The sequence below is a fragment of the Oryza sativa genome, chromosome 1 (genome assembly GCF_034140825.1).
Source record: "Oryza sativa Japonica Group chromosome 1, ASM3414082v1".
Lineage (NCBI taxonomy): Eukaryota > Viridiplantae > Streptophyta > Magnoliopsida > Poales > Poaceae > Oryza > Oryza sativa.
Window position 1 is genome coordinate 24,201,613 of NC_089035.1, and position 12,654 is coordinate 24,214,266.

Here is a 12,654-nt window from a genome sequence, read left to right on the forward strand (position 1 = left end):
CATATAGATGTTAATGAATTTAAACACATACATATGTCTAGATTTATTAACATCTAAATGACAATGCTAGAAAATCTTACATTGTGAAACGGAGGAAGTAGTATTTTCATCTGTACAGCAGCAATACGGATCCGTTCTATGGCGTCTCTTTCGGGATCTCTGATAGGATCCGTGCTTTGCTCATGAACAAAGGCACCGTCAGGCTTCAGCACAGATTGTAGAGTAGCTGACTGCTTTTTCATGGTTAGTGTTAGCAACTTGCGCTAGATATGAATCAACTCACTTCCATTTCCCATATTGTTCGCAGCAGCTATGGAAAGGCCTCCTTTTGAAACGGCTAAGCAGGAATAGTAGTTGGGTGAAACCTGGTTTATTTCCTGGCGGAATAAGTTCACCTGAGGTTCCTCAACTTAACCGCGAGATTTTTTAAGGTCCCTTAATTATAAAATCAGAAATGTGTACCCCTAAACTCACTCAAACCGTTCAAAGAAGGTCCCATGGCAGTATTTTTGTCCGGTTTTGCTGACATAGCATCCTAGTCAGAAAAAAATAAATATGTGGAGCCCACATGTAAGTGAGAAAAAAATGTGGGGTCAACAATCCTAGTCAGCAATCTTCTCCTCAATCGCTTTTTTCTTGGCCGAGAGGGGGAGTGGCAGCGGCTGCGGAGCATCGGCGGTGGCAGGTAAGAGCGGTGGCAAGCGAGTGGCGGCTCCGGGCTCGGGAGGAATGGAGGGGCTTGGGATGCGGGGGACGCGGCGGGCGAGTGCGGCTGCGGAGCGGCGGCTCTGGGCTCAGGAGGAGTAGAGGGGCTTGGGGCGCGGGGGCCGTGGCAGGCGAGCAGCGGCAGCAGTGACGCGACAGCAGCTGGTGCCGGCCGGAGAGGGCGCAGGTGAAGGCGGCGGGAGAGGGGGTGGAGCACCGTATCAGCGAAGAGGTCGCCACGGTGCGCGCACGCCGTGACCACGGCGACATCGACATGATCGGCTTCGACTTGGATGAGTTGAGAGATGCTTCTCGTGGTCGGCGCGTATCTTCTCCCGCCGTGACCGGATGATGGCTGGCTGTGGAGCCGTCGCCACGCCAACACCGTCGTCACCATCGTCCCCATGCCCTCGGGAGCGGCGGCGGTTGAGGGGATGGGCGCCCGCAGCGCGCGGATCCTTCCGCCCCCGCCAGCGGAGGTGGAGACGAAGGCGACAGGTGAGGTGGCGGTGCCCCCTCTCTTGCCGATCTTATCTCCCCCTTCTTTGTCTAGCACCAGCTGCTACCGCCACAGCAGGCGCCGTCTCTCGCCGCCGCTCGACAGCGCCGTTCGACAGTGTCGATCGCCTCCTCTCCCGCCGCTGCCGTCGCGCCGTCCGAGAGCTCATCATCGCGCCGGTCGCCTCCTCTCCTTTTCTCCCGCCGCCGCCGTCGCGCCGGCCGGCTCTCTCGCCGCCCCCGCTCCACCGCTAGCCACCTCTCTCCCCTCTGCCGCTGCGTGCACTTGAGAGAATCGGGAGAAAAGAGAAGAGAAAAAGAAAAGAATGGATAAATGTGGGACCCACACCATTTTCTCTCACTTACATGTGGGCCCCACATATTTATTTTAACTTTTTTGCTAACTAGGATGCCACTTCAGCGAAATCGGGCAGCTATACTACCTCGGGACCTTTTTTTGGACGGTTTTACATAGTTTAGGGGTACACATTTCTGATTTTGTGATTAAGGTACTTATAGAAATCTCGGTGTTAAGTTGAGGGACCTCCGGTGAACTTATTCCTTTCTTGGCAAAAGCCTGAAATAGCAGCGGAAAAGGTACACTGAAGGTCCCTCAACTTGTCATCGAGTTACAAAATCGTCCCCCAACCACAAAACCGGATACAACGCATTCCCTAACTTATAAAACCAGTGCAAACTAGATCCCTCGGCGGTTTTGACTCCGGTTTTAACCGACATGACAGTTGACTCAGCATGGGACCCACGTGAGCCCCACGTGTCAGCGTGGCCACCTCAGCCTCCTCTCTTCACCCTGTTCTCTCCCTCCTCTGTCCCTCTCTCTCACTTCGCCGAACAACAGACCGATGCTGGCGGCGGTCCAGAGCAGCAGCCGTGCCTCCGCACCCACCACCGCGGTGGCGCCCGCTTCTACCTTGGCGCCCACCGCCGCGGCGGTCGAGCGGTCCACGTGGTGGCGCGACGTTGAGCGGCCCGGGACAGCGGCGTGGCGCTGTGGCGGTCGAGCGGCCTGGGCTGCCACCATCGTCGTCCGTATGCAACCAATCGCAAATTTGGGGATGAATCTATTGATGGGAGAGGGAGACGACGAGGCACGTTGCTGCATCAAGACAGAGACAAGGAGCACCGGTCACCAAGGACATCGGGCTAGCAGTAGGCGGCGGTGCATCGTGTGTGTCTTTTCATCACTGAAGTCTTGTGGAGATGAAGAGTTGAATACACAGAAGATAAGCGTGCGCTGTGGGGCAGCAAGGACGGCGTGCAGCTGCCACCGACTTTTGCCCCCACAACGCTTGTCGCGCTGCCTCGGCCGGCCTCTGCCGCCGCTGACCGTGCGCTGTAGCCTATAGGTGGCCTCCATGCCGTCCGGGTCGAGGTGCACCGCCGCTCGCCGCTCGCCGGACCCGTGTTGTCTTCGTCGCTGTCGCTGTCCGCTTCCACCCACCAAACGCGTCCCTCTCCTCCGACGGTGGGCACGTCGTGCGCGCATGCGGGATGGGAGGAACGGCGTGACAAGACGGATGGCAAAGAGTATATGGGCACGGCGGACGCGGGCGGCTGCCGATGAGGGAGGAGATGCCACCGGCGGCGGCGGCGGCGGCGACTCTCCGCCGGTTAGCGTCCAGCCCGCGGCGACGACGACGGCCGCACGCCGCACTCCCCCCCACACCCCGCGCGCGGCGCCCGACGCCTCCGACATGCCGCCGCCCACGACCGTGAACCGCCGTAGCAACCCGGCCCTCAGCCCCTCGTCCGCCTCCTTCGCCGACGACGACGCCGCCCGACGCACACGCGGCCGAGACTGCCTGCTAGCCCCTGCCCGGTTTTGCAGTTTTCACCAACTCGCCGGGAGCTCGCTGCGGAGGATGAAGAGTTGAAAACGACGCCGACGCCGCACGCGAACGAAAGCGAGGTCGCCGCCCGCCTCGCTCGCCTGCTCCGCGGTTCTCCTGCGAAGGCGGCGAACAGCTCCGCGGTCGGGGCACCCGCCGAGTCCATCGCCGCCGCGTGGCCCGTTCTCCCGTGTCGCCGCGCCACCGTGTCGCCCATTCTCCCGCGTCCCCGCGTCACCTGTCACCGCCGCCGCCCAGCTCCTCCCCCGCTGGCGCCGCCCAGTTTTTCCGCACCAGCCATCCGCCGCGCCAGCCGAACCGTACCCAGCTGCTTTCGTGGGAGGAGAGAGAGGAAGAGAGGTGGAGATGGGAGGGGAAGTAGAGGCTGACACGTGGGACCTATGTGGGTCCCACGCTGAGTCAGCTGCACGTCGGTCAAAACTGGAGTTAAAACCGCTGAGGGATCTAGTTTGCACTGGTTTTGTAAGTTATGGGATGCGTTGTATCCGGTTTTGCGGTTCGGGGACGATTTGTAACTCGATGACAAGTTAAGGGATCTTCGGTGTACTTTTTCCAAATAGCAGCCGGACTTCTGAACGGGCTACTCGCGAGCGTGTGGGCCGGAATGTCAGCTGGACGTAAATGGGCCTCTCGATGGCCCATCCACCTCGCCGCCGACGGGGCGCCATCAACTGCGCTGCCGCATCCAATCCCAGCACCCGCGAATCTGCGAGTTCGGCCTTAGCACCGCGGTCAGCAGAGCAGGCGATTGGTGGCGGCGCCGGCGGGACTCGCCGGGCCAGCGCGTGCCACAGCCTGCCGACGAGGTCAGGGATTCAGGAAGGCGCACCGCGCACTGTTGCTTCATCTGCAGGGCCGGCGTTCTTTCGGCGGGGGAGTGCCGGGTGGCGGTGGGCGTCGATCCCCTCGAGGTGCTCGACCGTTTGCCTGACCGGGGCGCGGTGCATCAAATGAATCGACGGGAAGCCGGGAACTCGACCAGATCAACAGTGCGAGCCCCCAAGCTGGTCAGTGGAGACTGGAGCAATGTCTCAGTCTCACAGTTTCGGGGAGTCTCCTCCGATTCAGAGGTTGGTGTGGCCGTGTGGGCAGGTTGCGGATTTTTCCGTTTACTCCTATTCAGGGATATGATGGATTGATGTGAGTATGTGACCAGGTCGCCGATATGTCACGATGAGCTTCCCCTCCAGGTTGATCCGTCCACAGATTCCAAGGTGCTGGTAGCTAAACCTATGTTCTGTAGGAATTTCCCCATATATCCAGCCATCCTGCATCAACATGGATGGAACTTCCCGTATATCCATCCGTTGTGGCCACCCAGAGACCAAAGACACTGGATCATCATGGTCAGTTATTATGTTAGACAAGATAATCTCCAGTCCGTCACGTTGGAGCTCAAGCTTAGCTAGAACATTTTTGACAAAGGGTTACTGACAAATCAAGGATTCAAGGTATGAAACATCCCTTGGGAACTTCAGCTGTGGACATGCAAATCTGTTAAAATGAGGCATATACATATTCTTATTATGAATAAGAAGGTAAGTACGGACACACCCTACAACTAGCATTATGACATGCAAATGTTCAGACAGGAAGGTAAGTACCTTGAAAAGGCAGAGGGCAGTTATCATTATATATTATCTTTACTAGCTTCAATCCATCCAGCTTAAAAAATAAATCATATAACAACAACATATAATACAATGACAACAGAATGTCAAGCACATTACAGACAAATATGCTAGTAGGTTTCATCGGAAACCAGATATTATAGTAGGAACAGTAAATATCCACTTGGAATAGTAAAACACCTAAAATTATTCTTTGAGTTACTAGGTTTTTCAGAAACTAGTAGCTTGAATAATTCATTTGCAGTGGAAACAACGCTCTTCACGCTGCATCTTGGTTTTTCCGCATCAAGCGACTCCAGCTTATAGCCACTTGTACATAGGCCTTATCATATAAATTGTCAATGATCCGAAAGTAAGCCATCATCCAGGTTCTCTTCATCATCATGGTGCAAAACACAGTCCATAGACCAATCACAAATCCTATGCTCATCCCGAGGTAGAGAGATCTCATATGGCTTCTATCTTCATAGAAACTTTGTTGTGTACCATTAGTTGAACAGTTCTTCAAGAGAGGAGGCCCACAAAGACCAGGATTTCCAACATATATATAAATCTGGTCATCGAGTGCTTGTAGCTGTGATCCTGATGGTATTGTGCCTGATAAATTGTTGTATGATAGGTTCAAGTGGCTTAGAGAAGTTAGAGCTGACAAACTTGGGGGGATTTCACCAGATAATTCATTGTAGGACAAGTCAAGGGATTCCAACTGCTTCAAATCACCAATTTGATCATGGATTGTTCCACTGAACTGATTACTTGATAAATTTAAATTGGTAAGTCCAATAAGTAAATGTATTTCTTCTGGAATATGCCCTGTTAACTTGTTACATGAAAAATCAAGATTAACCACCTGATTGTAGATTTCAAAGGTGTAGTCACGCTGTTGATCTTTCGTGATTACTGGTATGCTCTCTTCAAAAATATAGTCCTCACTATTCTGAGCTATAACAGTCATTGCTTTGAAGTTTGCTAAGGAGTCTGGTATGGATCCTGATATGTTGTTGTGTGCTATGTCCAGAAAATGAAGTTTACCAAGGTAAATAATGTTCTTGGGAATATGGCCATGGAAAATATTTGACCGCAACCTCAAGATTTGCAAGTTTGGCATTCTTTCTGGTAACCACTTTGGCAAACTTCCAAAAAACCTGTTGTGTGAAAGATCCAGGAACAATAATTGTGAGGCATTTTGAAGAAATTGAGGAAATATACCTGAAAGTTCATTGTGGTTCAAGGCAAGACTGAGCATACTAGAACCAAATTTATCTGCAGAGTTTGTATTGGTCATATCTGACTGTTTCCAGCATTGCATTTGTTCAAGATCTCCTGTTATTTTGTTTCCTGACAGGTCCAAACGTTTCAAACCAGTCAATTGGCACATGGATGGTGGGATGCTGCCTGTAATATTATTATTGGCAAGCAACAGCTCCTCCAGCAGTGGAGCTTTGAGAGATGGCAATGGCCCTGACAAAAAGTTTGAAGACAAATTCAAGCGAGTCATACTTATAGGGAGTTGAGGAACTTGACCTGTCAACAAGTTGGAACCGAGATATATGCGACCAACTGAGATGTGTTCTAGACTTGGCGGTAATGAGCCATGCAACTTATTTCCTGATGCTTGCAAGAATGAAGCTCGGGAAAATGTCACCCAGAACCAATCCGGAATAACATCATCCAATTTTGTATTTTCAAGAACAAGAACATCAATGTCAGTCTGCCATCTAAGCCACAATGGAAAGCGCGGCCCCAGCTGACATGATCGGAAAGCTGCGTTTCTTAGTTTGAATGGCGGAGAAGAATTTGTATGTATATCTATTTTCAAGAAGTTGTCTGACAAATCCAGATACTTCAGACGAGATAAATGTTCAACATGATCCTTAGAGATTACGCCTTGGAACCTGTTATAGCTAAGATCCAATGTTGTCAAATTACTGAGTGATCCAATCCCTGGTGGTACAGGTCCACTGAAGCTATTGTGGGAAAGATCCAAAATTTGTAAATTACCTAATGCTCCAACCCACGATGGTGCAGGGCCGCTGAAATTATTGTAGCTAAGATACAACACTTTCAAATGACTTACTGCTCCAATTCCAAGAGGCACAAAACCGCTGAACTTATTGTTGTTAAGATACAAAATTTTCAAATTTACAGCTCCAATCTCAAGCGGTACTGGACCACTGAGGTTATTGTAGCTAAGATCCAATATTGTCAAATTACCTAGTGTTCCAATCCATGATGGTGCAGGGCCGCTGAAAGTATTGTACGCAAGAAACAACTTTTTCAAGTTACTTACTGCTCCAACTTCAAGAGGCACAAAACCGTTGAACTTGTTGTTGTTAAGATACAAAGTATCCAAACTACTTACTGTTTCAAGCGGCACTAGACCTCTGAAGTTATTGTTGCTAAGAGCCAATATTTTCAAATTACCCAGCGCTCCGACACCAGCAGGTAGCTCGCCAACCAACTTGTTTCCAAACAATAGAAGAACGCTGAGATTGCTCATTTTGTGAATGAACGTTGGGAATGTTCCACTCATATTTGTGTATTCTAAATTCAACTCTTCCAAAGAATTCAACGAGCACATTGGCAACCGTTCCATGAATTCCCTTAAGTCCGCATCAATATTGTTGCCATCCATTAGCAATACTTGCAAATTACACATATTCTCTAAGGTCTTCGGAAACAAACCAACAATAGAACTGTAACTTAGATCTAAGACACGTAGGGCAGACATGTTACCCAATCTATCAGGGATAGGTTCTGCAGGTGCAAACCATGCATATTCTGAGAGATAAAGCTCCTCGAGGCTAGTGAGATCCCAAAACCAGTTGTGTCGGAGTGGCGTGTAGCTAAATTGATTGAATGATAGATCAAGGACCTCAAGATTTGTGAGGTTTGAATGGGATAGTTTAGATACAGTATGGTTAAGGCCACACTCGGACAAACGAAGAACTTGAAGAGCAGGAAGCATGTTCACCATGTGAACCCAATCCCTCACGGAACTGAGGTCAACGTCAGTCATGTCAACATGCCTCAAAAAGGTGAGACGTGGCAACCAAGAAAGATCAGTTGAAGACATGAAAAACGTGTTCTGTTCATGGAAGAAATAATTCGAGCTAACATCAAGGTATTGTAAGCTGGAAATATTACCAATTTGCGAAGGTATTTTCCCACCGAAACCTGCCCAGGAGAGGTTGAGATATCTCAAGTTCTTGAAAGAGCCCATGAAAACAGGTATGCTCGTTCCGTTGAAGAAATTGCAACTCAGATCGAGATGCCTCAGATGATGTAAAGCAATCAAAGAGGAGCTCAATTCACCTCCCAATAGGCTCAAGTCACCGCCTCTCAATAGGTTCAACCCATCAGCATCATAGAAATCGTACCAGAAATTATTAGTGTTGCGGAGGTTAAGCGCAACGATATTGCCAGTTCTGTTGCTGCACCGGACTCCCTTCCACTGGCAGCAGTCGTCACCCTGCCATGACGACAGCCTGCCAGAAGGGTCCAGAAGGCTTGCCTTGAAGGAGAGCAGCGCATCACGCTCGCCGGTGACGCATCTCGCATGAACACAACAGGTAGATGGTGTCTGCGAGATGAGTAGCCACAAGATCATTGCAGCTCCTCGGAGGAGGAGCGCCAGTTTAGACATATTGACCTCAGTTGGTGGAGTAACTAATTGGCTGTTGAACCTAATTTCACAAGAGTTGTAAGAGGCTAAGAGCACGAACGGGATGGTTATGAAGCATCTATGATTCTATGCTTATCGGAAGACCAAAGACTTCATTTGGTAGCAGTTCGGTTGTCTTTTTGGGTAGATGTCCTTTTTACTCCTTTGGATATATGGATGCTGCCATTGTATCTTTAGCGTGGGGGATCAGGCAGGAGGCTCCCTATCACGTTTAATTCCATATGTGAACAGGAAGATCGATCAGTGTCATTGCTTGGATTTTTATCCAATAATCAGTTCCAATGAGGGTGTGTTTAGTTCACGGCAAAATTGAAAGTTTGGTTGAAATTGGAACGATGTGATGGAAAAGTTTAAAGTTTATGTGTATAGGAAAGTTTTGATGTGATGAAAAAGTTGGAAGTTTGAAGAAAAAATTTGGAACTAAACAAGGCCCGAGTATGAGGGGATGTGTGACCCGGTGGGGGAAGCGAATTTCCTTTAAGGTTTCTGAACAATTCTTTGACTAAAGGAGAAACAAAAATATTACTTCCTCCGTTTTAGATTATAAGACGTTTTGACTTTGGTCAAAGTCAAACTGTTTCAAGTTTAACTAAGTTTATAGACAAATATAGTAATATTTATAATACTAAATTAGTTTTATGAAATCAATAATCGAATATATTTTCATAATAAATTTGTCTTGGCTTGAAAATGTTATTATTATTTTCTACAAACTTGATCCAAAGTCAAAACGTCTTATGACCTGAAACAGAGAGAGTACATTCTTTTCAAAATGTATGACACTGTTGATTTTTAGTTAAAAATATTTGACCATTCGTCTTATTAAAAAAATAAATATGTAAAAGTATAAGTTAAAATTATATTTTATTTAATGGTAAAACAAGTTACAAGAAAATAAATAATACTTGTATAAATTTTTTTGAATATGACGAATGGTTAAACGTTATACGAAAAATTGAACGACGTCATACATTTTGAAATGGAGGAAATATTTTGGTTGCCAACATACACCGAAATGCCTGGTCATCGAGAACAAGTTGAAACGTCTCAATGCTGTGAGAGCTGATGAGCTGCGAGGAATTTCATCCGACAGCTCCTTGACCTTGTGTGGTAGATAGGTCAGCACGAGAGTTGCGGAGCGGAACGCCTATGTGTTGTGGCGACAAGTGAGCAGATGGAGGACTTCGCCCATTTGGAAGCCCAAAGCTTTAGGAGCGGCTATGAAATCTGGCTCATTAGCAAACACTGCCCCACTCATTCGCACCTTAGGTTTTGTGCTGGAATCTGGATCAAAGTAGGAATTTGGATGGATCATATATACTACCACTACACCATGTCCCAAAATTGGCAACAACTAATCTGTCGGCGAAGACCACCTTTAACATCAATAGTCCGTCGGAAAAGGCCTCTGGCGATAGAGAGGATGTGTCAGTGGAAAGCCTGTCGGTACACGGTATTACCGACAGATAGAACTTCTACCTAAATAAGTCTATTTTTGTCTTTTTTTGAAATTCTTGTCCCTTAAATATAAAACCGGATATAACGTTTTCCCCATTTTTTAAAAAGAACTGGTGCAAATCAATGCACCGATTTTTGATGTTAAAATATAGGGACAATTTCGTTTTTGCTCCCACTTTGATCTTTAATATTGATTTTGCCCCTACTTTTTAGGGTTTTCGTTTTTTCCCTCACTTTTTTAAACCGAAAAATACTTTTGCCCCTGTTTTGGATGGAGTTAACGGTGTTAAATAGGACATTTATACCCTCTACCACATCTATCATAGGCAAACAAATAGATCAGACAGCTAGCTAATTAAGCTATCTTAATTAGAACCATGCGACCAACACAGAGCTAAGTAATGGCTGCCTCCTCCTCCTTCGTGTTTGCGGCGGTGCTCCCAACTCCACGGTGGCGCAGGTGGCGGAGGCGCCGACGACGAACGCCTCGGCGACGTGGTTCGGGACGGTGGTGGTGATCGACAACCCGCTCACCGACGGTCCCAACCTGACCTCCTCGAGGCTGGTCGGACGCGCGCAGGGGATGTACGTCGTCGCCGCCGGCAAGGACGCGCTGTCGCTGATGATGGCGATGAACTTCGTGTTCGCCCACGACGGCCCGTGCAACGGCAGCAGCCTCGCTGTGTTTGGCGCCATGTTTAGCAGCCTCGCCGCTTGGCCGCCGGCCGGTCGCCGCCGCCTCCTGCTCGCGCCGAGAGGAGCGGCCGACGCCCGCTTTCCGCCGCCGCCTGCGCCGCCGGCTAGGTCTCGGGTTTGAGGAGAGGAGAATTCCAGGGGTAAAAAGTTAAATCACTAATTCGAAAAATCTTTATTCTCTTTATTTTTCTATTTTTTTTCTGCCATAAACCCCATCCAACTAACTTCCATCATCCAAATAAGAGGTAAACGTCTCTTTCAGTTAAAAAAAAAGTATGAGCAAAAACGAAAATCCTAAAAAATAGAAGACAAAATTAATATTAGAGATAAAGTGGGGGGGGGGGGGGGAAACGAAATTGTCCAAAGTATACTTTTTCGATCAATGGAAACAGCTGAGAGAGAGGCTAAATAGACTTGCTCCTGTACTAGCCGTTTTATGGCCCATCCACAGGCGCACGGCCCTCCTGCGCATGCGATTGGCCGCGGTGCACCGGCGGCAACTGCGGACCGACTCGCCGCCGCCGGCCTTCCTCGCGCGCTCGCTGCAGTGCAGGGCTAGCGCGTGCCGCGTCCTGCCGGTGAGGTCGGGGTCAGGAAGCACCACGGTTGCTTCCTCAGCTGGGCCGCCCCTTCCGTGGCGGCTTGCCGGGCGGAGGTGGACGATGATCCCCCTCGAGGTGTTCGATCGTATGCCTGACCGGAGCTCGACACAGCAACGATCGATGGGAAATCGATCCAAGAGGCAGCGCGGCTGGGCGGGCCCCAAGCAGCTCGTTTATACTGGAGAACCTCACGATTTAGGGGAGACGGGAGCCGCCACCGATTCAGAGGTCGGTGTGGCCAGGTCGCCAGTCTGTGTCATGGGCTTCCCTTACAGAGGCTGATCCGCTCTACAAATTCCAAATCCAAGGTTGCTGTAGCTAGAACAGCAATGTTTGGCTGACACTTCTTCCTATATCTCTATCAATTGATGAACGAAATGGATCAAAGGTACTGAGAAATGATTACTGCACAAGTCAAGGTATGAAACTTTCCCCTTGGAAACTCCAGTACTGGACCTGCAAATCTGTCATAGAATGACCCGTATCCATATGCCGAGGTCTCTACCCTTCTTACAAATAGAATTTTGATATCCAAATTATTAAACGGTAAGTAGTACTGTATTGCAATGCTATTGGAGAAAAAAATGAATCTTATTACTAAGAAAAAAAAGGCATAGTGCAGTTGCCATTAGAGTATATATATTTTTTTCCTTGGAAGAAAAAGATTATGGAGTGCATCTTCTACCTTGTAGAACAGTAGAACTTATTCATTGAGTTATGAGGTATTTAGATACTAGTTCAATAATTCACTGGCAGCAAACACAGGCTCTTCATGCTGCATTGCCTTGTGTTTTTTGCACCAAGCGAGTCCAGCTTATAACCACCTGTACATAGACCTTATCATAATTGGCTGCCCCAACACCGACCAGTATCCCCCCACCCCACGACCACCACCACCGGCTAGTCCTTTTTTTAAAAGGGAAGTCTTGTTTTTATTTGCCATCTCATTTTTCAGTGTTTTCTTGGACATGCTTCCGCTTCTCTGAGTTAGTGTACAGGAGTGATGATAATCATCTTCAGTATAAACCAGTCTGATTTGAATTAGTAAACATCTCAAGTCTTGAGAAACAGTATCGAGGTATAAAAACTGCTTGCATTTGGTTTGGGTCTCAAAAGTTTTGTAAAATAAGTGCCCATAGCAAAACATGCCAAAATTGTATTTCATCAAAGCCAGAGAAACACTTGGCAGAGAATACCCGCTACTAGTGATAAAAACGGTCGAAAATTTGTCCTAACCTTTTCCGTTCCCATATTTTTCCCCTCAAATATGTAATCAAAATAACGTTGGAAATAAAAACAATACCAAAAATATCAGAATATCAAAATCAAAACTATCGCAAATGAACATCGCAAACATATCACAGTAAGTTTACATTTTTTTTTTCAAGTACAAGTTGAACACACAAAGTCACTCATGCATACACACCACACTCAAACTCACACAAAACAACCAATTAGATATGTATCCTTTACACATTCAAATGAGATTGTAGAGACATAACATCATG

General features: G+C 48.1%; 1 protein-coding gene across 1 annotated transcript; it reads right to left on the reverse strand.

The window, feature by feature from the left end:
- Positions 1-4,734: 4,734 nt before the first annotated feature.
- On the reverse strand, positions 4,735-8,475 carry LOC9266262 (receptor-like protein EIX2). The gene has a single exon (XM_015769609.3). It carries the CDS (start codon positions 8,349-8,351, stop codon positions 4,965-4,967), a length of 3,387 nt encoding a protein of 1,128 aa, XP_015625095.1. The 5' UTR covers positions 8,352-8,475; the 3' UTR covers positions 4,735-4,964.
- Positions 8,476-12,654: the final 4,179 nt, after the last annotated feature.

Excerpts from the sequence above, each read along its gene's own strand:
- LOC9266262 (XM_015769609.3), bottom strand. The coding sequence starts at position 8,351 with ATGTCTAAACTGGCGCTCCTCCTCCGAGGAGCTGCAATGATCTTGTGG.